The sequence below is a fragment of the Xylona heveae genome (assembly GCF_001619985.1).
Source record: "Xylona heveae TC161 unplaced genomic scaffold L228scaffold_12, whole genome shotgun sequence".
NCBI classification, from domain to species: domain Eukaryota; kingdom Fungi; phylum Ascomycota; class Xylonomycetes; order Xylonales; family Xylonaceae; genus Xylona; species Xylona heveae.
In genome coordinates, this window is record NW_017264204.1 from 488,020 (window position 1) to 512,451 (window position 24,432).

At 49.8% G+C, this 24,432-nt stretch overlaps 8 protein-coding genes across 8 annotated transcripts; 4 read left to right on the forward strand and 4 right to left on the reverse strand.

Annotated features, from left to right (window-relative positions):
- Window positions 1-775: 775 nt before the first annotated feature.
- L228DRAFT_214660 (Phosphoacetylglucosamine mutase) lies at window positions 776-2,787 on the reverse strand (the record flags this gene model as incomplete). Its single annotated transcript, XM_018330043.1, has 6 exons — window positions 776-1,633; window positions 1,741-2,250; window positions 2,320-2,334; window positions 2,405-2,549; window positions 2,627-2,640; window positions 2,704-2,787. The coding sequence occupies 6 exons, from the start codon at window positions 2,785-2,787 to the stop codon at window positions 776-778; spliced, it is 1,626 nt and encodes a 541-aa protein (XP_018185265.1).
- Window positions 2,788-2,935: 148 nt separating this feature from the next.
- Window positions 2,936-5,135, forward strand: L228DRAFT_263569 (hypothetical protein). The gene is made up of 2 exons (XM_018334504.1): window positions 2,936-3,457; window positions 3,548-5,135. The coding sequence occupies exons 1-2, from the start codon at window positions 3,266-3,268 to the stop codon at window positions 4,955-4,957; spliced, it is 1,602 nt and encodes a 533-aa protein (XP_018185266.1). The 5' UTR covers window positions 2,936-3,265; the 3' UTR covers window positions 4,958-5,135.
- L228DRAFT_257050 (ATP-dependent rRNA helicase RRP3) lies at window positions 5,036-7,032 on the reverse strand. Its single transcript, XM_018333959.1, has 2 exons — window positions 6,528-7,032; window positions 5,036-6,460 (listed from the first exon to the last, which is right to left on the reverse strand). The coding sequence occupies exons 1-2, from the start codon at window positions 6,880-6,882 to the stop codon at window positions 5,361-5,363; spliced, it is 1,455 nt and encodes a 484-aa protein (XP_018185267.1). The 5' UTR covers window positions 6,883-7,032; the 3' UTR covers window positions 5,036-5,360.
- An 88-nt stretch (window positions 7,033-7,120) lies between these two features.
- L228DRAFT_233847 (putative ribosome biogenesis protein Ssf2) lies at window positions 7,121-8,767 on the forward strand. The gene is made up of 3 exons (XM_018330648.1): window positions 7,121-7,360; window positions 7,437-7,670; window positions 7,734-8,767. The coding sequence occupies exons 1-3, from the start codon at window positions 7,163-7,165 to the stop codon at window positions 8,628-8,630; spliced, it is 1,329 nt and encodes a 442-aa protein (XP_018185268.1). The 5' UTR covers window positions 7,121-7,162; the 3' UTR covers window positions 8,631-8,767.
- Window positions 8,768-8,979: 212 nt separating this feature from the next.
- L228DRAFT_285651 (hypothetical protein) lies at window positions 8,980-11,604 on the forward strand (the record flags this gene model as incomplete). The annotated part of the gene is made up of 4 exons (XM_018336360.1): window positions 8,980-9,071; window positions 9,133-9,308; window positions 9,373-10,394; window positions 10,549-11,604. 4 exons carry the CDS (start codon window positions 8,980-8,982, stop codon window positions 11,275-11,277), a joined length of 2,019 nt encoding a protein of 672 aa, XP_018185269.1. The 3' UTR covers window positions 11,278-11,604.
- Window positions 11,605-11,718: 114 nt separating this feature from the next.
- On the reverse strand, window positions 11,719-16,785 carry L228DRAFT_250786 (heavy metal translocatin). The gene has a single exon (XM_018333410.1). The coding sequence runs from the start codon at window positions 16,460-16,462 to the stop codon at window positions 12,182-12,184; it is 4,281 nt and encodes a 1,426-aa protein (XP_018185270.1). The 5' UTR covers window positions 16,463-16,785; the 3' UTR covers window positions 11,719-12,181.
- Window positions 16,786-17,680: 895 nt separating this feature from the next.
- Window positions 17,681-20,549, forward strand: L228DRAFT_233856 (hypothetical protein). Its single transcript, XM_018330649.1, has 3 exons — window positions 17,681-18,296; window positions 18,368-18,576; window positions 18,633-20,549. The coding sequence occupies exons 1-3, from the start codon at window positions 17,966-17,968 to the stop codon at window positions 20,244-20,246; spliced, it is 2,154 nt and encodes a 717-aa protein (XP_018185271.1). The 5' UTR covers window positions 17,681-17,965; the 3' UTR covers window positions 20,247-20,549.
- A 368-nt stretch (window positions 20,550-20,917) lies between these two features.
- L228DRAFT_285654 (hypothetical protein) lies at window positions 20,918-23,204 on the reverse strand. The gene is made up of 3 exons (XM_018336361.1): window positions 22,467-23,204; window positions 21,823-22,287; window positions 20,918-21,719 (listed from the first exon to the last, which is right to left on the reverse strand). Exons 1-3 carry the CDS (start codon window positions 23,067-23,069, stop codon window positions 21,120-21,122), a joined length of 1,668 nt encoding a protein of 555 aa, XP_018185272.1. The 5' UTR covers window positions 23,070-23,204; the 3' UTR covers window positions 20,918-21,119.
- Between the last annotated feature and the right edge of the window lie 1,228 nt (window positions 23,205-24,432).

The window sequence follows — 24,432 nt, forward strand, 5'->3', positions numbered from 1 at the left end:
CGTTCATACGAGTGATAGTTTTTGGTAGGAGCCCCCCCCCCCCCCCCTCTTTCTCTTTTTGCTTCTCTTCTTCCGGATACATACGGTACCTACCTTATATACCTATAGGTACCTACCTATATACCTATGTACCTACTTTTATTATACCCAGTCTTATAGTCTTTTTAGTCTTTAGTCTCTGTATGATACAAAAGACACTTAGAGACAGTCAGTGACTCAGTCGTTCGTTACAAAAATGGGATTTATTTGACACTTTTTTTTTTCCTTTTTTTTTTTGAATGCATTTCATCTTCATATGAAGCTTGGGCTGTAATAGGAATCCCTGGTGAACCATGAACTGTGAACCATGAACTGTGAACCATGAACCGTGAACCGTGAACCGTGAACCGTGATGAGTGATGAGTGATGAGTGATGAATGGAAATTGTAGTTCATATTTTGTCCCTACTGAGGGAGGTATGACTTATAGATTGTTGGAGTATCCAGACAAGGGGCTACAATTGAAAACTCAATGGGGGTAAAAAAGAAAAAGAAAAGGGTCAGGGTAAAGTATAACGCCCATGTTGTAGTCATGCTCGTTAGAATGGTTGGCGGCAAAAGAGAAAAAAAAAAAATTTTGAACATAGGAAGAAAGTGTCACTTTCGGGATATATAATTTTTTCATGGTTTGTATGCCATCATGTCGAAAACCACGACGCTGTGACATGTTTGAAAACAGATTTTGACGAGCCAATAAAAAAGTACGACAAAATCGTACGTTAGGAACCTTATTAAGTTCATCGCCCGGCCTGCTTGACGACAGTCGCAACCTTCTGCGCGAGGTCGTCGGCTTCACCGCGCGTCGCGGCTTCGGCGTATACTCTAACAGCATCTTCCGTGCCGCTTGCCCGCGCGAATGATCTCCCAGCCTTGTATTTGCCGACAAGGGCATCAATCTGGTCTTGCACGCCGGGCGGGCTCTCCAAGCGTCTCTCCGCATCGACAGTCTTGAAAATGTTCCGGTCTGCGACTTCGATCCGGACAAGCCGGTTGGGGAGGTCGGTGTAGGTCGACTCCCATTCCTTGGGACCCCAGCCCTTATGCGCGAGGATGACTTCGACGAGGAGCAGGTCAGACAGGGCGTCACCGACAGTCTGGTTGATGAGATCGGTCAGGGCGCGGAGAGTGTCAAGTGCGGTTTTCTGCGCGGGGGATTGCGGTTCCGTGGTCGCGAGCGTCTTCAGAGCTGCCGGGGAGAAGACCACTGTTCCGTGCCCGTTGGCTTCAAAGTACACCCCGATATCGAATTTCGTGGCGGCGTGGTGCAAGTGCTTTACACCCGTCGGTGTGCAGACGACAGGCAGCTTTAGGCTCTTGCTGATATACTGCGTGCTGGAACCATTTGCGTAGGCCGTCTGCACGACGCCGATCCGCAGCTCGTCCCCGAGTCCGGCTTGTTTGGCGAGATCTCCTATGAATGAGGCGGCGAGCGTAGCAATGCGGTCGCCGTCAAGAAGGACAAATTTGCCGTCGTGGTCGATGAAGTAGAAGACGATGCGGTCAGCGTCGCCGTCGAGAGAGGCACATCGTGCGAGTTGCCCGGCGTGGGAAGAGGGGGGAGCACGCTGGTTCGTCTTGACAAAGTCGGCGCCGCACTGAATAGTGGGGGTTATTAGTTTAGTTGGATACAAGGGAAGAGGACTTTCAAAAGACAGGACAGGCTTGGACTGTGGCTATGGGAGTATAGGTTGGGATTGAATACCTGATAGTTCAACCGCTCGGGCTTGAGCACGTCGTCGTTGACAACTTTGATCTCGAGGCCGCCTTCTGAGGCTTGTGGGAGATATTTGATCAGCTCTCTGAGCTTGCCTCCGCCTACACCGTTGGCGCAGTCAACCGTGATAGAGCCATTGGCCTTGCGGCCTTGCATGGCCTTCTTGAATGCAGCGCCGACTTTCTTGTAGTAGCCGGTCTCGGAGGGCTCGCCAAAGGGAGCTTCGCTGCCTTGGGTGTTGACGCTTCGAACAATGTAATGCAGCTGAGGTGTTGTCATGAGTTTGTAGTCAGTGTACTGTGTGCCAGTGACCTCGAGCGCATCAACGAGGGCCGCAACGAGGGTTGCGCCAGACGCTCTAGTATCACGGGCGTACACCACGCGAGCGGGGGTCTCGGACTTGATCTTAAGATCCGTGGAGAGCTTGTTGTAGATTTCGACGAGCTCGGCATCGCTTGATGCATTAGCAAGCTTGGTCGCATATGCTTCCCAGGAGGCCTAGAGAAATGACAATGTTTTGTGAGTCTTTGTACAATTCGAGGGTGGGTCGAACTTGGATTCGCATACTTCTAGCATTTCGCCCTACACGTGTCACAACGTTTAGTTACAGTCCAATCAAGCTTTTGCAGGTACCTGGAAATTTGAATCATACCATGGGGTCTACCAGCTTGACACCATTATCCTCAGGCGGGTTGTGACTCGCAGTGATCATCACACCAATTGTCTGTCCTCCCAATCGCTTTGACCGCAATGCTGCCAGCAGACCAACGCGGAAGACGACAGGATCAAGCAAAGTACTATATAATCTCAGAATTCAGTTTCTCGTGCACTTGTACGCGTGACGCTTTTGGGGGTCCGTTGTGGAATAGCTTACGCCTTCATACGAAACTGTATGTAGCAGTTAGCGGCGTCGCGGTGCATGCAGCTTCAACAAACAAGCATAATACTTACACCGGCGGTTCCATATTGAAATTGATGCTCTGCAGGCTTGGGATGCTTGCCCGACGCCTCTAATAACTTCTCGTGGAGTGCCATGGTTGAGGGCGATGTGGTAGTGGGGAGACGAACACGAGGGGTGTCAATAAGCGCAGTAAACCGGCCGTTTCAATTTCCCAGGAACAGATGAGGTCGGAAGACAGATAATACAGTGACGGCCAGCGTTACGAAGAGCAGATATTTGAGAGAAAAGAAAAAAGGGGAATATGAAAAGGGAAAGCCGTTGGGTGGAGTATATAAACTAGCTACCGTGTTCGCGGGGTTGGTTGGTGTGGAGATATTGGTTTCTATATATTAACTGTCCTGAAGTATAACGTAACTAATATAAACAGGAATAGTCGCGATTACTTAACTAAATTCGTTTTCTCTTTCTCCGTCACCGTCATACGACAAATTTCGAAACGTCAAACAACAAAGCAGCCTCCCCGAGCCTTTTCCGCCCTCCGAGAAATACGAGCTAGAGGAAAAAAGAAAGGATGATTCGGTGATTGTTTCAAATCGACCAATTTCGGGGGCCATGGATCAGACTGCGCCTCTTCCTGTACCCTCCGCACCGGTCGCGGAGCCAGTTGCTCCCGTCGCGACAGTTCCTATTAATGCGCCTTCACCACGAGAACAATTGTCCCGGCAGATTGCTGCTGGACAAGCAGGCAATGCCGGCGATGGAAGCATTCTTTCTCAATTGAAATCAAATCCATTCTTCACCGCTGTACGTATTCCCGGATCCTAGTTCGTCTGCGACGAGGTGGTCAAATTTTTGTCCTATTGCCACTGACACAATTTTTTCCTTCTATTTCAGGGATTCGGACTAGCAGGCATAGGTGCCTGTGTGGCTTTTGCGCAGCGCGGACTGCGTCGAGGCGCAAGTCTACTCCGCCGACGACTACTGGTCGACGTTGAAATCAGCCGCAACGATGAATCGTACCAATGGTTCCTCCATTGGATGTCGCAATATCAAAAGCAACAACTAGCAGCGACTGCCGCTCAGGCCGCCGCGGCAGCACAAGGCGAAAAGCCTCGAGTGCTCACATCACTCATTCAGCGATTTACTCCGGGACTACACCACCTCTCGATCCAGACGAAAAACGTCGTTCACCCGAATGGATCGCTCCACACATATTTCTCCCTTATTCCCGGCCCCGGGCGACATGTTCTCCGATACAAAAACACCTTCATAGCGGTGGATCGAGCGCGGGATACTAAATCATTTGCACACGACAAAGGGTCGCCCTGGGAAACCGTCACCCTCACGACTTTATATTCGGATCGACATGTGTTCGAGGAACTCTTCGCCGAAGCCCACAAGCTGGCAATGCAGCTGCAGGAAGGCAAAACGGTCATGTACACCGCCTGGGGCACCGAATGGAGACAATTCGGTTATCCGCGACGCAAGCGGCCCCTCGAGTCGGTGATTCTGGACCAGGGCGTCAAGGAGAGGGTCGTCGAGGACGTCAAGGACTTCATGGCCAGCGAGAAATGGTACTTCGACCGCGGCATCCCCTACCGTCGTGGCTACCTTTTGCACGGCCCACCGGGCACAGGCAAGAGTTCATTCATCCAGGCTCTTGCCGGCGAACTGGATTACAGCATTGCGCTCGTAAATCTGAGCGAGCGGGGCCTGACGGACGACCGTCTCAACCATCTCTTGACCAACATTCCTCCAAGAACGCTTGTTCTGCTCGAGGACGTTGATGCGGCCTTCAGCAACCGTCGGATCCAAAGCGATGAAGACGGATATCGCGGGGCAAATGTCACCTTCTCCGGATTGCTCAACGCGCTGGACGGTGTCGCCAGCGCAGAAGAACGTATCGTCTTCCTGACGACCAACCACGTTGATCGGCTTGACGAAGCCCTCGTTCGTCCGGGCCGTGTCGACATGACAGTGCGGCTGGGTGAGGCTACTCGCTACCAGATCTCGCAGCTTTGGGATCGTTTCTACGGGGAGGTCGAAGGCTCCGAAGAGGCCAAGAGCCGCTTCCTCCAGCAAATGGAGAGCCTCGGCTTGATTGAAGACGAGCAGGGCCATGGCCGACAGGGAGACTATCGACCCAGCACGGCGTCCCTGCAGGGTCTTTTCTTGTATAATAAAGGCAATATGGAAGGCGCCATCGCCATGGCTCCGGGTCTGCTGCCTGGCTGGAGCTCAGAGGAGTCGGATATTCCGAGCCGGAGCCACGCCGCAATGCAGCCTGCTCGCTCAGCTGTGTAGTTTTAGGGAGGTCGGTTTTTTGCAAATGTAAATGTACTGTACAATAGGATGTATGTTATTAAAACACGTAGTTATGGGATAGATTTTGGCGAACGACTATTACTGGGAATACCGATGTATATATAGCAAAATATTATCTCCGCAATGCATCTTCAGGGCACGAAACACTCTGTCAAGCAATAAGCTGAGTTCATGAAATGCACACAGCCAATGTACGGTGTCACCGAGTCTACTTCAGCAAACTGAAGCAAATCAAAGAAAACCAAACTAGGGTTTCTCTTATATGTGCGTAATTTCTATAATCTAGAAAGTCCTCGAACCAACCCAGGTCATGCGCCGTAAAAAGGGTATGTACAATACAACTTGAAAGAACTAGATCACTCTTCTCAAATCAAGAAAACTTTTATCCTTCCTCGGCATCCATATCATCGCGTCCTCTCTTGCCGCCCTGGAAGGGTTTTCGGCCCCGAAGCGTGGCGCCCTTTGTGCCCCGCTTCTCATGCAGGTCTTTCATCTCGCGGATTGCTCGTCTCTGAGCTTCGCCAACACGTTCGCTCAAGACAAGCGCTTCTTCCTTGACGACCTTGTACTCGGGCAATTTCTTACCAAGTGCAGTTTCAATCCGAAGCCAGATCTCAACATCATACTGGGTCACCATGCTAAACGCGTGACCACTTTTACCGGCACGAGCTGTTCGTCCAACACGGTGGATATAGGTCTTGCTATCGGGCGGAAGGTCGTAGTTGAGCACGATATCCACGGACGGGATATCGAGACCACGGGCGGCAACATCGGTGGCGACTAAGATGTCTCTGCTGCCTGCCTTAAATTTGCCCAACGCACCAAGACGAGCAGATTGTGAGAGCTGACCATGCAGCGGGATGGCACCAAAGCCAAGGCTCCGAAGGAGGATGGCGGTACGCTGCGTCTCGTTGACGGTACGTGTAAAGACAATGCAGGTTTGTCCAGCAAATTCGTTCAGGAGGTACACAAGGTAAATATCCTTGTACTTGTGAGGGAGGAACATGTATGATTGCAAAAGCGTAGAGACAGTCGAGTATTTGCTGTCAGATACCTGGATACGTAGAGGGTTGGAGAGTGATGCTCGCTGTAGAGATTCGACTTTGGAGGTCATTGTAGCCGAGAAGAGGTACGTTCTTCTCTCCTTGGGTAGCACTTTCAGAATCTTGTCTAGAATGGCGCCAAAGTCGAGGTCCAGTAAACGGTCTGCCTCGTCCATGACCAGATATTTGAGTGTTCGGAGCGAAAATCCTTTGGTCTCCTCCAAGTGGTCAAGGAGACGTCCAGGAGTGGCAACGATGATGTGAGGCTTCTTTCCAAGCGCGATAGCCTGTTGGACTTTGTCCACACCTCCGACAATGACGGCGCAACGAACAGCAATGAGTGATCCCAGTGCTTCGATCGCTTCGGAGATCTGGAAAGCAAGCTCTCGGGTGGGTGCCAGCACGAGACCGAAGAACGCTTGCGGTTTATCCATGAGAGCTATTGTAGTTTGAGTTAGAAAACTATCGTTTGTACTTGCGAGAGAAGGACGACTATCTATTCGTACCTTGTAGAATGGGCAGAGAAAATGCGGCAGTCTTTCCACTACCGGTTTCTGCCAATCCAATCAAGTCTCGGCCTGTGAGGGCCAAAGGAATTGCTTCGCTTTGGATGGGTGTCGGTGCCTTGTATCCAATAGCCTCGCATGCTTCACATAATGAATCGATGATTCCTAGATCCTTGAAAGATTTCTGTGGCGCTGACGAAGGCTCTGGCGTTTTGCTCAATCGCGGCGAGGGTTCAACAGGCTCAACGCCGTCGATCTTGTCCATAACGTCGTTGGCAGGTTTTGGCTGAGGCGTCTCTGTTGAGAAAGTAGCGCTGTCGCCATTGCTAACCTTTCTCTTCTTCAAGGCCGACATCTTACAGCACCGTAATGGAAGCAGAAGCGGAGAGTTGAGACGAAGATGATGTTGTTATAAAAAAGTTTGGGGAATTGGCATTTCTGAGGGAAGAGACAAATCGCACTGATTCGATCTGATAAGATAATATCGAAGTTTTTCTTCACCGCTGTCGATAGTCTGCACGCTGATTGGCCGAAGGCTCCGGACGTCACCTTCGGAAATAATTCTATTCCTCGACTCTCACAACGCAAATAATACACATCAAACCAATCGACAACACCGTCGAATCACCACAATAATGGCTCGCCGTCGCGTTAAGAAGCGCACTCACCTCGGCGCTAACAATGGACCGGCGCCGCCTCAGAATGCCTCTGGCAACCGTGAACCTAGAAGTATGGTCATCCGCGTTGGAGCCGGCGAAGTTGGCCCCAGTGTTAGCCAGCTTGTCAAGGACGTGCGAACTATGATGGAGCCAAATACTGCAAGCCGGCTGAAAGTATGTCTTTTTCCTTCGTTTCATTTCTTTTCCAAATTTTTGAAGTGCATTGGCTTACGGCTCTCTTTTGAATTAGGAGAGAAAAAGTAACAAGCTGCGGGATTTCACAACCATGGCTGGCCCGTTGGGCGTAACTCATCTTATGTTGTTCTCTCGATCCGCCTCTGGAAATACAAATTTCAGACTGGCGCTTACCCCGCGGGGCCCGACGTTGAATTTCCGAGTGGAGAAATACTCATTGGGCAAGGATGTGAAGAAGGCGATGAAACGTCCGAAGGGTGCCGAAAAGGATTTTTTGACTCCACCTTTGGTAAGAAAAAATCAGCTCACTTTATTCTCGGATATTTTTTTGGGCTAATCAGTGCATTCAAAGTTGGTGATGAATAATTTTACAAGTCAATCCGAGGATTCAAAGGTGCCGAAACATCTCGAGTCCCTTACGACTTCTGTTTTCCAATCCCTGTTTCCGCCCATCTCGCCGCAAAAGACTCCCTTGACAACTATCCGACGTGTGCTACTTTTGAACCGTGAACCACCAAAAAAAGACGACGATGGCGTCTACACCATCAATCTACGACATTATGCCATCACCACCAAACGCACGGGAGTCTCAAAGGGTATCCGGAGGTTGAATGCCGCCGACAAGCTTGTCAGCTCTCAGGAGAAGAAGAAGAAGGGCATGCCGAATCTTGGCAAGCTTCATGATGTTGCAGACTATCTATTGGACCCGAGTGCCGGTGGCTACACGTCGGCTAGCGATACTGAGCCTGAAACGGATGCCGAGGTTGAAGTATTGGAGTCCTCAACCCGCAAAGTCCTTAACAAGAGAGACAAGCAGCGAGCAAGAGCTGAGGGAAAGGCAGAAAAGGGCTCGACTGGCGTCGAAAAGAGAGCAGTCAAGCTTGTGGAACTTGGTCCCAGGATGAAACTTCGATTAACAAAGGTTGAGGAGGGAGTGTGCGGCGGTAAGGTCATGTGGCATGAATACATTCACAAATCAAAAGAAGAAGTCAAGGCCATGGACCATACTTGGGACGCGCGCAGAAAGGAGAAGGAGCAGCGACGACAGCAACAAAAGGAGAACATTGAGCGTAAACGCAAAGATCGAAAGAAGTCAGGGGGCGAAGAAGATGAAGAAGAGGGTGAGGACAGCGACGCGCCCATGGACGACTATGATGATGAGTGGGAAAGCGATGTCCTGGACGATGATGCTGAAGTGGAAGATGATGAGGATGAAATGGAGGACGAAGCCGAATCAGAAGACGAATAGATGTCCGATCCGCCTTCGAGGACAAAATACTTTTTCTGCATGTGTGCTATCTTCTTTTTCCATTCTGGCGCCGGTTGGGTAAAAGGGCATAGTAGAGAATACATTCAATGAATTTTGGACTGATATTATTGACCGAGTTCGTTTTGGCAACTGATTAATTGGTGATCCCGTGATTTCGCGATATTAGCGTGTCACAACCCACGTTCAACCGCAACGATGAAGTATGCCTGATATATGAATAATCTCCGACATCCTAACGGCGGAATTGCCTTGCTATCGTAATATGGTTATGTTGATCTTGTGAATCTTTCATTCGAGAATGGCTTACGGTTGAATTGTCTCACTCAATATGGCTACTGAATGTGCCAATCCACTGCTTCTTCAATGGCTCGGCGAATGGCTAGAGACCGCGCGAGAGCGCAACAGCAAAGGCGTAAAGACGTGAGTATCTCCGACTATTACTCTCTGGTCCCCTTTGTAAACCTAATCTCGTCGAAATTAGATACAAAAAGGCATATGACTCTATGAAAGCATGCCCTCTCACGTTTGCGCATCCGTCAGAGGCACAGCAGCTGCACGGGCTCGGCCCAAAGCTCTGTGACCGTCTCACAGAGAAGCTTAAAGAGCATTGCGTCCAAAATGGCCTGCCCATGCCTGAGCCTCCCTACAAAAGAAGAGGTATGATCGCCAACAACTCTTCCCTTGCACATGGCGACGAGCTCAACCTTGGATATTACTGCAGGCGGGAGACGCGCAGCAGAGGATGAAGCAGAACCTAACGCGGCGCCGAAAAGGCAACGCAAGCCAAAGCCCTACGTTCCGGTGCTCCGCTCTGGTCCTTATGCTCTCATTCTTGCGCTATCGTCTGTCTCCGAAGACGCGCTGCAGGGACTCACTAAAGCGCAAACGATTGAACGTGCGCAGCCGCATTGTGACGCTTCATTCACCGCTCCCAGTGATCCGACCAAATTCTACACGGCATGGAATTCCATGAAGACTCTTCTCGAAAAGGATCTGGTCTACGAGCGAGGCCGGCCGTTACGGAAATACGCGTTGACAGAGGATGGCTGGGAGGTAGCCCACAGGATCAGGAAGACTGCGGAAACAGGTCAAAGAAACATTGATGCTTTTGTTGGGCAAAATCCAGCACACCTAGCCGTAACCTCTGCTCCAGATATTAGCACAGCAACAGAAAGCGCTGGTTCAAAGGACACAGCAGCAGCAGCATCTCGTCCAGAGCACCGCAGATCAAAATCAAGAATTGACGAGGACGGCTTCATAGAGCTATTCTCTAGCTCTCCGCTTCCTGAACGACCAGCTTCTGCTCCAGTAGCTATCCATAACAACCCAAGGACTGCTCCTTCCGGCCCCGCCGAACCACAAGCAAGGCCTCAGCTAGGTCCACCAAGTGGACAACCTACTCAGCCTCAGCTACAGTCCGAACAAACCACCCTGCCAGATTTCCAGCCAGTTATCATTCCCGCATCGTCTTTTTCGATCCACCTCGTCCTCGACAATCGGGAAGTCCGAGCCAAGACGGACAGGGACTACATCCAACAGGAGCTTGTCAAGAAGGATGTCGTTCCAATAATGCGCAGTCTCGAACTGGGTGATGCGTTATGGGTAGCCAAGTGTCATGATCCAAACCTGCTACGAAGTCTCGGCGAAGAAGGCGACGAGATTGTGCTCGATTACATTGTCGAGCGTAAGCGTCTCGACGATTTAGTCGGGAGTATCAAGGATGGCAGATTTCAAGAGCAAAAGGTTTATCCCCCTTTTCTTTTCAGCTGTTTTATCCCTCACCCTTCCAATTATCCCTACAGTCCTCTTTTTTCATTTTTCTCCTCTCTCTCCTCTCTCTCCCTCTCTTTCTTCTTGTTTATTTCTCTCTCTCTCGCCATCCGCTAACGACATCAAGTTCCGACTGCGCAAATCCGGCGTGCAAAACGTAATATACATCATCGAAGAAATCACACTCAGCCAGGACGTCGCATCGCGGTACCACGAGGCCGTCGACTCCGCCATTGCGTCCACCCAGGTCGTCAACGGCTTCTTCGTCAAACGCACCCCGAAACTCGACGATACCATCCGCTATCTTGCCCGCATGACAGCCACGCTGAAGCGCATGTACGAGTCTCGGCCCCTTGCGCTTATCCCTGCCTCGGTCCTTTCTCCCACAACATATCTTCCTCTTCTTGACCATTTGCGCTCTACCGCTTCTTCTTCATCTGGCGCTGGACTATCTACCCTCACAGCTCCTAGTCCAAACTCCTCACGCAATTCATCCTCGTCTTCGTCTTCGTATTACATCACATACCCCGCCTTCTCCTCGCTCGCGTCCAAATCCGAGTCCCTCACTCTGCGCGACGTCTTTCTCAAAATGCTCATGTGCACGCGCGGCGTCTCCGGCGACAAGGCGCTCGAGATCCAAAAGACGTGGAAAACTCCTGCAGCGTTCTTCGCCGTGCTCGATGCCTCTTCCACCGTCGATGCCAATAACAACAACAACAACAACAGCAACAGCAACAGCAATGATGACACCAAAAAGCGGGATGAGTTGCTTTTTGCCCGAATGGGAAACCTCGTCGGCCGCAAAAAAGTAGGAAAGGCGCTAAGCAAAAAGGTCGCGGAGGTCTGGGCCGGTTAGTGCTTGGATGGTCCAGCGACGAAGTGTGTTGGCTGTAGCCATTGGCACAGTATTGGATTCAGCAGAGTTATCCGCACGAGAAATGTAATACGGCATGGGAGGACTCAAGATGCCTTTGAACACAGACACGCTTGGTTTATTTAGCATGCAAAAATCTATCCGATCCACATGGTGGAGATGGACAAGGCAGAGCCTGCCTGATAGAGCATTACCAATAATGCATAATAGCATTTAGACTGCTGGGAAATGGCTTGATCTGTTACCATCTAGCCGACCACCACGCCACCACGCCCGAAAAAAGGGTTTGCCTGGGGAAGGATTACCCAGGGAGGGTTTATCATGCTTTCATCATGTCACGTTCTCATGGTAGAGCGTGGAGTATCTACACGATATTCGGCATTCAAGTTGCAATTGCCCAGACAAGATGGTACGGTATATGATCTCATGAACAAAAGTCTTTATATATATTTTTCCTGTCCGGTAGAGTATTAATAAAAAAAAAAAGGCAGCTACTTAGAACAATTTGCAGGGAACTTGAAATACACATTAAGTTAGAAAGACAACGCTTCTATCGACGTGAGAACTAGACTTCGTAATCATGACCAAGGCATCATGAACAACGTCCAACATCCCTTGCAACAAACAATATAGCTTGACAGATTGCCTATAGTATACCGCTTGAGCGAAGAACTCCAAGTATTTGACGATTAAGCGACCTAATCCCACCGTATAGTAGCTTAGACTTGGGTATACTAAACAATACATAGGTACATAAATAGAAAATAAAGATTAAAAAAAATGGAAAGAAAAGGAAAAAGAAATACACGCCTAGCCTTTGAGAAAAACATGAGGCCGCGAAAAAGATAAAAGCGAAAAATCCGATTAAAAGGTACGAGGTTTACTTTTAAGACCGGGACTTTCCCGTCATCCTCCTTACTCCGCGCATAAGCGCGGCTCTGAAATCCCAGCGCAGAGCCAAACTCGAGAGGACGACGCTCACGCTACTTGCAGCCATGGCGAGGGATGCCCATACGGGGCCTAGGCGTGGGTGTCCGGGTGCAGGATAAATGATACCCGCCGCGAGGGGGACCATGGCACAATTATATACAAGAGCCCACGCGAAATTAATCTTGACGCGGCGAAACACGCGACGACTGAGGTGGACGAGTTTGAGCAAGGCGTCGAGCTCCGAGGTGAGTAAGATGAACGACGACGAGGAAAGTGCAATGTCCGAGCCGGATCCGATAGCTATGGAGATATCCGCTGCAGCGAGGGCGGCGGCATCGTTGATTCCGTCGCCGAGCATGGCAATCTTGTACGTAGAGGATCTATGATTGGATTGCTTATTTGTAGCCGTGTCTTTGCGGAGACGCCGAGGGACATTTGCTTCTCGCTGTAAACGCGTGACATGTGCGGCTTTTTCATGCGGCAGGACATTGGCGATGATGTTTTCGGGCGGAATCCCGACGGTGGATCCGACGGCGCGAGCAGTGGAAATGTTGTCTCCGGAAAGCATATATGTTGCGATGCCCATGTTTTGTAACGCGGATATGACAGGAGCAGCTGAAGGACGGATCGGGTCGCTGGTCGAGAAGATTGCGGCGAGAGAAAAGGATGACGATGACGCAGAGGAGGTCTGTTGTTCAGAGGAAATCTGGCGAAGAGCAAAAAGCACGACCGATTTTCCTTCTTGTTGCCATTTGGGTAGGCACGTGTTTGCCCAGTAGTTTGAATCAGGGTCTACTCCGGGCAAAGAGAAGATGAATGCTTCGCTGCCAATGGCGGCTTCGTAGCTGGCTGAGGTGTCTGTTGAGTCGTTTGAGCTGGACGAACGGACAGTGAAGGTCCCTCGGATGCCTCGACCAGGTACTTCCTCAATGTCAGACTCGGTGATCTTCGCAGTGGATTTGTCTTCGCAAAAGGACACGATGGCCTTTGCAATGGGATGGGTAGATGACTCTTCAAGTGTTTTGGCTATAGCCCATACAACATTCGCCTCGCCTTCGGGCACAAGCAGCTCACTGTCGGTGACCTTGAGCCCGACTCCTTCGGTGAGAGTGCCTGTCTTGTCAAAAACAACAGCATCCAACTCGCTGGCTTCTTGGAACGCTTCACCACCGCCCTTTACCAGAATGCCATGTCTAGCTGCTAAACCGCTCCCAACGAAAAGAGCTGTAGGAGCAGCGAGTCCGATGCCGCAAGGGCAAGCGACTACAAAGACGGCAATGGCGAATCGAAGCGCCCAGAAAGCCCAGCCTCCTGTATCGACATTGAGATAGTTGGCGGGAAGCCGACCTGATTGTCCGAGGCCGAACCAGAGGAAGAAAGTAAATATTGCCAACAGAGTGATTACAGGAACAAAATATCCAGTCAAGACATCGGCAAACCGCTCCACGGGCGCACGCTTAGCTTGGCCTTCACGCACGACAGCGACAATTTGGTCCAGCAAAGATGTACCGCTGACTTCTTTGACTTGCATGGTGACGGGCTTTCCAATGTTGACAGCGCCAGTAAAAACAGTGTCGTTAATTTGTTTGGACACTGGTTTTGACTCTCCAGTCAGAGAGCTTTCGTCAAACTGGCTTCCTTCGGAGACAATAATACCATCTGCGGGAGGAGAGCCGCCGTGCGGGACTATAACGTGATCACCGACTTCGAGTAAATCGACACTCACTTTCACAGACGACGGCGGGATGGGTTCTCGCAAATCTCCTTTGCTTGCATCCGAGCTAGTTTCACTGGACGTAGGAGAAACTAGGATAGCTTCTGTAGGCCGCAATTTTCCGAGCATGCTCACGGCGTCGCCGGTCTTTGCTTTGCTGTAAGCCTCCAGAGACCGACCAATTAGAATGAACATTGTCAAAAAGACCACAGAGTCAAAGTAAGTTGAGTCTACGTGACTTCCCATACCGTTCCCAGCAGTATGGTTTGTGGCCCCGACAATCAGGATTGCAAGAGACGCAAAATATGCGACGGAAGTACCGGCCGACATGAGCAGATTCATGCTACCGAAACGGTAGAATCTGCGCATTATCGGGACCTTGCTTCCTGGACGCCACAAGGCTCTGATCTCTTTGATTGCTCGAATGTGAAAAACGTCGGCAGCGAAAAACATGACTGGTGTAGCCAGAATAAATTGAGCCCATTCCGTACGAGAGGCTGTGCCAGCCCACATGGGTTCATTGAAAAATTGTCGCAAGCCGCTGGAGGCTGGCAAAAGGCTCATCCAGACGACACCAATGATGAAAGTCGGGATAGCTACCACAACGCTCAAAGCAAGGCGGAAAAGAAGGCGACGTTGCTCGTGGTGCTGCATTGCCCTTGAACGCTCTTCAATGGTTGGCGGGTGGTAAATTTGAGCTGTAAAGGCAGTATCGAGAGCATCTACTGCGGCGACCAATTTTCGAACAGTCAGATCCGGCGGTTGAGGAAGGTAGGTCAGCCTCATGACGGGATCCTTGAGAGTAAGAGGCTTGTCAACGATGACTTCGTCGCCAAAGTTTGATCGTATTCCCTCCAGAACCCGGGGCGGACAGTGCTGGCAAAACATTCCCTCGACTTTTATATTGATCGTCCTCCTTTTGATCTCTTCCTCCTCCTCATCGTCAGCCAAATCAGAGAGTGACAATTCCTCAACATTGCAGTCATAACCAAGGTTCTCCACTTTATCCTTGATTTGATCAATGTTCTCTTTGCCCTCAAATTCAACAGTGGCGCTGTTGGTTATCAAAGTGACGTTAACGGCCGAGACGAAGGATAATTCTTGGATACCATGAGTTACCGCTCCTGTACATGATGAGCAGGTCATGCCCCCGATGCTCAAGAGGGCAGTATATTTCGAACGCTCTCGCTGCCGGTGCGCCCGACGTTGTGCAGGTTCGTGCTCAAGCTTGACATCCTGAACAGTGCATTCGTAACCCAATCCATTCACCTTTTCAGACAATTCTTCCACGTGCTCCCGAGGTCCTTCAAAAGTTACTGAAGCGCTGTTCGTGAGTAAATTGACATCGACTGACTTGACCCACGGAAATTCTTTTATGCCAGCGCTGACTGTATTGGTACATGATGAGCATGTCATGCCCTCGATACTTAAAATAGCGACGGATACAGCAGGGTGATGTTTCACCGACTCCGAGGAGGCAGACGCAGGTAGTTCTACCAAGCTAATATCATCTGCCAGGCAATCATAACCCAAATTTTCGACCTTTTCGACAATCTCGTCCACCCGCTCACGACGGCCCCAAAACGTCACTGAAGCGCTATGGGTTATGAGGTTGACATTGATTGATTCCACCCAGGAAAACTCCTTGATACCCTCAGTAACGGCCCCGGTGCATGATGAACACGTCATTCCTCCGATACTCAAAGTGGCGCGAAATTTTTGAGGCTTTTCTGGCGATTCAGATACAACAGCTTCAAGAGGCACTTCATAAAGACCTTGAGCGTCCGGAGATGCAGGGCGCTCGTAAGAGGATTTAGGGCCCGTCGCCTCTCGAATCGGGCCCTTTTCACTGACGACGTCCAGGGCTTGGGCATGCGTGCTCGCGAAAGGTGTGTTGGATGAAGTCAATGAATCAATTCGGCCCTTGGCTCCCAGCCCTTCCTTTTCGCGCATTTGCCGCAGTTCGGCTTGGCAGGCGGAGCAGTTTTGCACATGCTGCCAGTTCTGATGGTCTTTGCTTGCGCTGCCATGACGAGACGAGCGCGCTTTTGAATTTTTCCGGAAAGAAGATCCGGGGATATACTCTGCCGCGTGTTTGACCCAATCCTTGTCCCCGTCTTCGCCGCAGTCTATCTGCGATACCCGAACGCCAGAGGAGTTGGTCGTCCACGCGCTATACACTTCGAATGCAGCAGCCGATAATGAGCGACAAATCTCGGATACTGAAAGCTTTGGACCATGCTCGACTCGAACTTCATGGCTAAGAACGTTGGCATCCACATTGCGTATTTCGCCCTGATGAACACTAAGGACTTCACGGACATAAGCGACACATGAAGCGCAGTGGATATTGTTAACGAGAATCGTCGAGGTCAGCATTTCATTCTCGATCCGATGGCGACGGATGACCTTTCCCTTGCGGATGGCACTCCTTGAAAGATCTAGTTGCAACGGCGAGGCTCGAGATAAGATTGAGGAAGGCCGCTGTGGCAGGGGCGGGGATCTCGTATGACTTTCGGCCATGACAGTTGTATAATGTAGTCGCACAAGCTAAAAGGCGGCTGTTTCTGATTGAGAAAAATGAAAATGAATATAGATTAAAAAATTGCTGCAAGGCGAAAGTCGACCAAAATAGTAGAAAAATAAATTTTCAGGTGTGACCAATGGACTTGTGGTGACGTCGTGCAAGGCTGGGCGTTGCAGAGTCGGAATTGAGAGAAGTCGAGTCCAAGGGTGATGCTAACAGGAAAAACGAAAATTGTGAATGATTGAGATCCAAATCTCACTCACTGAAATCAAAAGGCAAAAGTATTTATTCAACGCAGACAAAGAAGAATATCTTCTTTGGATTGGGAAAAGAAAAATAGGAAATCGAATGAAAATCCGGGGAGGTATTGGCCGGTTTATAGACACTCCTGCGTGGTTTGTGCGTCAAAACGCCACAACGCACAAAAGGCTCAGGACAAGGTCACTCGATGGACGAGAACCCTGAAGAAAACAAAGGAAACGCAAAAGTCAAACAAATTGATTGGACGCTTCAAGAATAGCAAATGTCAGCAGTCATAGGACCAGATAACACGGTGTCTCGTGTCTGATCGCCGCATGTTTTATCTTGAGAGGATTGTGCTCATATTCTGCTCGCAGGCCGTCGAGTAACGTTAGTCCGTCAAGCAAAGTCGTCGTGCCTTTTTTGAGTAGAGGACTGGACGGATGCGGTTAGTGCGAGAACGGGTAAGGGGGACCAGCAACATCAAACGTCGATGAAGCATAACGGAGTATGAATTGGATATTCCAATCCCCTAGGCATCAGCATGCTTTGCAGTTGGGTGTCGAAGACGAGTAATACTGTAACACGATTGTATCAGATTTCGTATTCATTGTATATCAGGCGTTTCATCGAAAAAGGGCTGCACTTGTGCCCAAAGCAAATATGTGAATCTCCACACCAGACCACCAAATCAGTGGAATTCGAGGTTTTCCATTTTATTCTTGAGGAGAAGCCATAGAATTAAATACTCTTTTCCAACATTGTGATTCTTCCGGGGCCCTGTGGATATTTAAATAATCAACTGAGGCTTTTTCAAAAGAAAATGCCGCGATGAGGCAAGAGCCGACAGTCAGACTCGAACACAGCAGTTGAGGTAATGAGGTCATATGATTGGTGGGGAAGCGAGAAAAAGAGAGATGGATCATCCCACTGAGCCAGAAGAGTCTCGTTCCCCACCATCCAAAGACGCCAATGCCATCACCACCCTCGCGCAATTTCCCTTTTTCGCGTCTTCCCTATCGCGACTTATCGGTGCCCCCAAAAAGTACGGGGTTTTGCTCTACACGGTTTTGCTCAATTGGCATTCGAACTCTTGGTGCTTGGAATCCCAATTTTGATTGCTTGTCAATTTCAAAGCCTCTGAGAGTGACGGTTTGCTATATTGCAGCAGTGCCTGCCCACAGGCAGGCTTTACTCGGGAATTGAGAGACACTCAAATTATCCTGGTAGGAAGCCGTTCGACTTGAAAAAAAGCAATCATGTCTTTGCGGCCGGTCCAGAGACTAGCCAGCATCAAAAATCCTCCGCCGAGGCGTCCACAGCCTAAGTCGCATTCTCGGACCTGTCCGAACCCGTCATGTCCCGATCCGCAGCTCGAAGACATTGACGACAAACGCGTCTGCACGACTTGCGGTACTGTCGTCAGTGATTCCAACATTGTGTCCGAAGTCACTTTTGGAGAGACCTCTGCTGGTGCAGCGGTCGTCCAGGGTAGCTATGTGGGTGCCGATCAGAGTCATGCAAGGAGCATGGGTGGAGGGTTTCGTAGAGCTGGAGGGCTCGATAGCAGAGAAATTACAGAGGCAAACGGTACGACCCGAAACAAATCCCTCATCTTTCCTTTAAGAGATGACGAAGTACTGATTGAGTCTTACGTACAGGGAGAAGAGAAATCTTTAATATATCATCTGCCTTGCTCGTCCCGCAATCAACACAGGATCAGGCTTTCCAAGTATTCAAACTTGCTGCCGGCCAAAATTTCATCCAGGGTCGAAATACAAGACAGGTAGCCGCCATTTGCATCTACGTTGCCTGCAGAAGGCAACGACCAAATAATTACATGTTGATGGATTTCGCAGACGTTCTAAGTGTGCGTTGTTCTCGTCCCAACTCGCTGAGTGTTTGCTAACCATCCCCTTTTTGCAGATAAATGTCTTTCGACTCGGTCAGATATACAAGGCGTTGCTCAAGGATCTGGAATACAATCAAATCGATGTCCCGGCCGTGGAGCCCGAGGACCTGATTTACCGATTCGCACGTAAACTCGAATTCGGGACCATGACTATGAAAGTAGCACAGGATGCTGTTCGGATCGTTCAACGAATGAACCGCGACTGGATGGTCACTGGTCGTCGGCCCGCCGGTATTTGTGGCGCATGCCTTATTCTCGCTGCCCGTATGAACAACTTTCGCCGAACAGTACGAGAAGTGGTCTACGTCGTAAAAGTCACAGACGTGACCATCAACAAACGTCTAGACGAGTTCAAAATGACAGGAAGCGGTAATCTTACTGTTGAACAATTCAAAACAATCGATCTCGAACGTGCACATGATCCTCCATCCTTCTACGAGAACCGCGATGGCAAGCAGAAGAAAGGCAAGCGGAAGCGACATGATGATGAAGACGACCGCGGACGCGAGCAGACCACTGCCGGTGCCACCTCGCGGCGCGGGTCGACCGTCGCACCAAACATTGAAAGGCCTGTCCGTCGAGACGCAGATGGCTTCGCTATTCCCGAAATCCCTATCGACCCCAACCTCCTCGCTGCCACTGCCGACGCCCTGTCTCAACTTGCCTCCGATCAACAATTACCAACCCCTGAATCATCGGCTCGAACAGAAAAAGAAAACAACGAGGAGAACGCAGAGGAAGATGGTGACGGCGAAGGCGAAGAACCAGCGCGCAAAAAGCGCGGTCGCCCACGAGCCTCTTCGCCGCGTGCCAAACCACCTCCGCTCACCGCCGAGGACATTGCGGCCGAAGAAGAAATCGAGTCTGAAATTTCTCACCTCCTCAACGATCCCACAACGCAAGAGCATGCCGCCGCGTACTCTGCGTCTCTGAACCGCGCCGCCACTCTCGTCGCCGCTCAAAAGAAGTCCTCTTCGTCCGAAACTGCCGTCTCTTCCAGCGAAGTCATCCCCGAAGAGGAATTCGCAGATGATCCCGAAGTCGCTAATTGTCTCCTCTCCCCCGTCGAAATCGCCATCAAGGAGCGCATCTGGGTCCACGAAAACCGAGACTATCTCCGCCAACAACAGGCCAAAATGCTCCGCCGCCAGCGCGAAGAAGCCGAAGGCGGCGGCAAGAAAGTTGTCCGCCGACGCAAACGCAAGGGCCGGATGGGCGACATGTCTCGTCGCGAGAGTATCGCTAGTACCCCCGTCGAGGCCATGAAGAATATGCTCATGAAACGCGCCCCGAGTAAGAAGATTAACTATTCTGTCCTCGAGGGGTTATATGGCGAGAAGACCACTTCGAGTGGTGCCCCCAGTGAAGATGGCGCCGAGAGTACTCGCGCAAGTCCCGCCACTGCCGCCGCTGCTACATTGGTTGGATCGAAACCTCCCTCCGCCACCCCGCCTTTTAATGCCGTCTTCCCTCCCCCTCCGACGACGACTGCAGAAGAACCCGAGGACGAAGGCGAAGGTGAGGGCGAAGATGAGGATATTGAAGATGCAGTGGACGAGTTCAATCAGGAAGCTATTGGCGATGCATTGGAGGATTATGACGACGAGTATGGCGGTGAAGAGTACTGATTGGACCTTTTATCCCGCCACTGCCATTGGTCACATATTCATCTTTTTTTTCTTTTCCCTTTTCTTGTTTCTTTCTTCATTTCCGATGATCATAGAACAAAAGGCGTTATCGACACATGGCGCGGATATTTGGTCCTTTGTTTGTCCTTTTATCTTGTCTTTATCCTGTTATTTCTTCTTCTTTCTTTTTTTTTCCGGTTCCGTCGAACCTCATCTCACGCGCCCCTCGGAGTTGAAAGGTCAAAAGGCTGAATTTGGAGGCTAAAGGTTGGGAGTTCTTCCAAAATAATGGAATGTCAGGCGTTTTTGTCACAGATATCATACTTGCTACTTGATACTTGATACTCGATACTCGATACCTAGGTATCTATCTTATTTTAATTTTTTTGGACATCGAATACCTTGTGGATTATAACCGTATGCACTTTGATAATCATATATGATTTATCCACACAGCACACCGAAAAGACCGAGTAACAGAAAGAAGTAGAAAGGCTCCTTCTTGTCGATGAAAATTCGCAATGGCACTCCATTAAACACCATATACCTACCTTACACACCCATATCCTCTTTTTTTTCCCCTTTCCCTTTCCCTTTCCGAGCACGCTTGCTTGCGTGAAGTGAAGTGAAGTGAAATGTGAAACGCCGCGTAATTCGTCATATGGCCTGCCAAAAAAAAACAAAAAAAAAAAAAAAAAAAACAAAAACAAACCAGAAAGAAAGAAAGAGGGAAAGAGGAAAAGAGGAAAAGAAGAAAAGGAAGACGAAAAGAAAAGAAAAAGGGGGAACAAGACAACAAAATGAAGAAAAAAAAAAGGGGGGAAAGGAAGACAAAATGACTTGAAAACGAAATGAAAGAAGAAAAAAGAGGGCTCAGGTAGCAATAGCACCCAAGGAATCCGCAGGCGGCTGAGGCGGCTGATTCGGCTGCGAAAGAGATTGAAACTCGCCATCCTCGCCATCGCGCCACGCGTGGCTGAACACGCCAATACTGTCGTCAATCAGCCAGGCAATGTCGTCGCTTTCGGGCGGTAGTAGAACCCCATTGCCAGCTTTGGGGTACGGAGGGTCAAGTAAGTCTCCCTCGACATCATCATTAGCAGCGTTTGCTTCCGCTTCCGGTTCCATGAGGTCTAATTCCACGTCGTTGTCGATGTCCTTGTTATTGTCGGCTAATTGGGAGACAGTGTAACTAGGAGCGGAGGATATTGTTGTTGATGAAGACGGTAATAGATTTAGGCCAGAGGAAGAAGATGATGATAAGGATGGTAATAGAGAGGAATCGTGCGCCAAAGTCAAGGGTGTAGAGGAGACGTCATTGTTTCCATTGGACTTTGCAGCTTGTGCGGAACCACTTTTGAGAGGGCCTGTTGTCCGGGCAGGGAAAACAGGGAGTGAGGGATGTAAAGAGATGGCGTGGAGGAGGAGGTCAACGAGGTGCGCATGTGGTAATGCACTGAGATATGCGTGTTTCTATTACGAGGAACTCGGGTAATTAGTGATCGGATCTTAAGAGGATCTTTTGGATTTTTTGAGGGAGGCGGCTTGGAATAGAGATCATAGAGATCTTACGTACCTGCTCAGCTGTAAGGCCGTCGCCACTCACGCGGTGTCCCGCATTAGCAGGGATAGAAGTTAGTGAGGAAGTTTTGGCTAGCACTACAGGTTCAGACGCATGTTCCTGCTTCCTCTTCTTGTTCTTCTCCTTCTCCTTCTCCTTCGGAGCGGTGCAAGTGATGCAGAACCATTCTCGTTCAGGAATACGCACGACTTCTGCGGGAATCGGGGGCCCATGACAGAATTGATGATACGAAGCGTTGCAACCATCGCAGAAGACAATCATGTTGGATGCGGGGCTTGGTCCGCGCAGACATATTTTGCATACGGTGGCTTCAGGGGCGCGCTTGTATCCGCGCCGTCCGCGCATGGAGTTTGGGTTCGTAGGAGTAGCCAAGGCAGGTGTGAAAGGTGTTGGTCGATGAATGTGTCGTCCAGATTTCGTCTTGGTGGGAAGTGGTGTATAGTCTGAAATATCAGATCCCTGAATGCAGATACTATCCGTCAGCAAGTGTCCTTACTTTGACCTTGCGCTGCTTTTGAGAAAGTGGGCAGCAGGAATGAGTGACAGCAAACAAGGGAGTTGATTGCAATAAGGTGACGAAACAATCCGACCAAGCATAAAAAGTGATTCACCCACAAAGGGACAAACATAGCACGTACATCACTGTCATTTCCTGAATCATGCGGTGCGCTTTTTCTTTTCGCTCCTCTCCTTCTGGCTCCGCTGCCACGGCTTGCTGATGATCCTCCTCCTCGGCCTCTGCCTCGGCCTCTTCCCGCTGACGAAGGTGTAACCGTCGTTGATTCTGATAGTTTCACACTTGTAGGCGTCTCAACTTTGATAGTACCTCGTGCGGCTGGACTGCCCGTGGACCGTCCTCTACCCCGTCCACGCCCGCCTCGTGATGACGTATTTAATGGTGGTGTGGGCATATTGTGACTTGTAACCATGCGCTTTAGCACCTGTTCTCTTGCAGCCTCCCATCCTTGCATAGCCGCAGGATTTTCCTTCATGCGCTTGAGAATTTCAGTAGTGGACGCTGATAATTGCGGAAATCGCGCTCCGGAAAAGTCCAAGAGGGATGTTGTTGCTGCTGATTTCGACAAAGGTGATGAATCGGAACCAATATGGTCCGTTGATACATTGCCTTCTGTTGTCGCAATTCTACTGTTTCCCGGATGCGATTTCTGCGTCTCTAATTGCTGTTCTTGCTGCTGCTGGCTAGCTGAAAGAGCTTGAGCTGATTGAGCTGGCGGTTCCATCCTTTGCGGAGGTCTAGAAGCGCAGCAGCCAGCCTTTGCGAATTGATCGAAACTTTGAGCTACAGACGTTCAGATATTCGCGATTCAGATTATTTGATTATTTGAGAAAAATTCCCTCAGGGCTGCTCTAAAATGGATTGGACTATCTAGTTATCATATCATGTGTCGTTGGATTCATGCTTCATATGTTGCGTCCTGATTAGTCAGCCTCAGCCTTGCCATTGTAAGTCAAGTCGTCCTCTATAGAATTTATTGTTTACGAAATTCCTCCATTTATCTGAAATCAGTTTCTTCGATTGTCTATTCTTTCCAAGATCTTTTCTTATTGCTCGCAGTGTCAACTTACACGGCGAAGATTTCAATGGGGGTCATTCCATACTGAAGCTCTAACATCTTTATGCGTGGATCTCCTATTACACTACGATGCTATAATAATACTTTACAGCAACGTGAAGAAATGAAATATATACATTAATTTCTTGCTCAATCTGTTCGAAAATTAAGGCATGAACGAACAAGAAGAATCACTATGCCGTTTTGCATCTTCAACGGCGTATCTTGACGCTTCTGGGGCAACTAGGGATTTACCCAGAGCGTCCCGGAAACACTTTTCAAGCGCTCGACGCCGTTCTTCTACCCCGTTGACGTCCATCCTCAAGCCAATCCGTTCCACATGGGAGAGCTCTTCAGTGTGCCATCTGTCGACTTTGCCCAATTGTTGTTTTCGCGAGCCCACGCATCATCAAGCCACATGACAACCTGTCGGACCAACTGAGACGCCATCGCACCATCCTGCCTGATATCCTTTGCTATAGTCTTGTATGTTGGGAAGAACAACCCCATTTGTTTCTGGGTTGCTCAATACCGCGGCAACGTGCTTGTACTCTGCATCATCTAGATACTGAAAGAGGTTGGTCTGTTGGAAATTGTATGTATTCTCACCGAAGGTAACCGTTGTGCATTTTTGGAAGTGCTTGCCCCAGTCCTTCATGTGCTGGACATCGTGGTCTGTCATGTATAACTTTGCTATGATCGCAGGTAAGCATCGATGTTCTGCCTAAGGATGGCAGCATCCAGAGTAGTGGGTTTGACTCGAAGACGATCTGTGAAACGTTACACGCTTCAATGTATTTGGTCCTTCTCTCGGACTTCTATGCCCTGAGATGCATCGGTTGAAGGCACAAAGCATCCGACGTCTTTTGGGGGGAACCGAGTTCTCTGTGTGCCAGATGAGTCACTTCCTGCTGGTCTGGCAGGTCCCACTGGAAACTCATAACTGCCGACCACAGCGGCTTATCATAGCTTGCAACTGATCCATGGAAGGTGGTCCATGGAAGGTATGGCAGTAGTGTCCTGTTTCAGC

Bases quoted from the DNA above. Each gene is read 5' to 3' on its own strand.
- L228DRAFT_263569 (XM_018334504.1), top strand. From the start codon at position 3,266: ATGGATCAGACTGCGCCTCTTCCTGTACCCTCCGCACCGGTCGCGGAG. The intron at 3,458-3,547 runs GTACGTATTCCC...CTTCTATTTCAG, and splicing joins CAAATCCATTCTTCACCGCT to GGATTCGGACTAGCAGGCAT.
- L228DRAFT_257050 (XM_018333959.1), bottom strand. From the start codon at position 6,882: ATGTCGGCCTTGAAGAAGAGAAAGGTTAGCAATGGCGACAGCGCTACT. The intron at 6,461-6,527 runs GTACGAATAGAT...AAACTACAATAG, and splicing joins TTCTCTGCCCATTCTACAAG to CTCTCATGGATAAACCGCAA.
- L228DRAFT_233847 (XM_018330648.1), top strand. From the start codon at position 7,163: ATGGCTCGCCGTCGCGTTAAGAAGCGCACTCACCTCGGCGCTAACAAT. The intron at 7,361-7,436 runs GTATGTCTTTTT...CTTTTGAATTAG, and splicing joins ATACTGCAAGCCGGCTGAAA to GAGAGAAAAAGTAACAAGCT. The intron at 7,671-7,733 runs GTAAGAAAAAAT...GTGCATTCAAAG, and splicing joins ATTTTTTGACTCCACCTTTG to TTGGTGATGAATAATTTTAC.
- L228DRAFT_250786 (XM_018333410.1), bottom strand. From the start codon at position 16,462: ATGGCCGAAAGTCATACGAGATCCCCGCCCCTGCCACAGCGGCCTTCC.
- L228DRAFT_233856 (XM_018330649.1), top strand. From the start codon at position 17,966: ATGTCTTTGCGGCCGGTCCAGAGACTAGCCAGCATCAAAAATCCTCCG. The intron at 18,297-18,367 runs GTACGACCCGAA...TCTTACGTACAG, and splicing joins AGAAATTACAGAGGCAAACG to GGAGAAGAGAAATCTTTAAT. The intron at 18,577-18,632 runs GTGCGTTGTTCT...CCCTTTTTGCAG, and splicing joins ATTTCGCAGACGTTCTAAGT to ATAAATGTCTTTCGACTCGG.
- L228DRAFT_285654 (XM_018336361.1), bottom strand. From the start codon at position 23,069: ATGGAACCGCCAGCTCAATCAGCTCAAGCTCTTTCAGCTAGCCAGCAG. The intron at 22,288-22,466 runs GTACGTGCTATG...ATCTGCATTCAG, and splicing joins ATTCAGGAAATGACAGTGAT to GGATCTGATATTTCAGACTA. The intron at 21,720-21,822 runs GTACGTAAGATC...TCCTCGTAATAG, and splicing joins ACGGCCTTACAGCTGAGCAG to AAACACGCATATCTCAGTGC.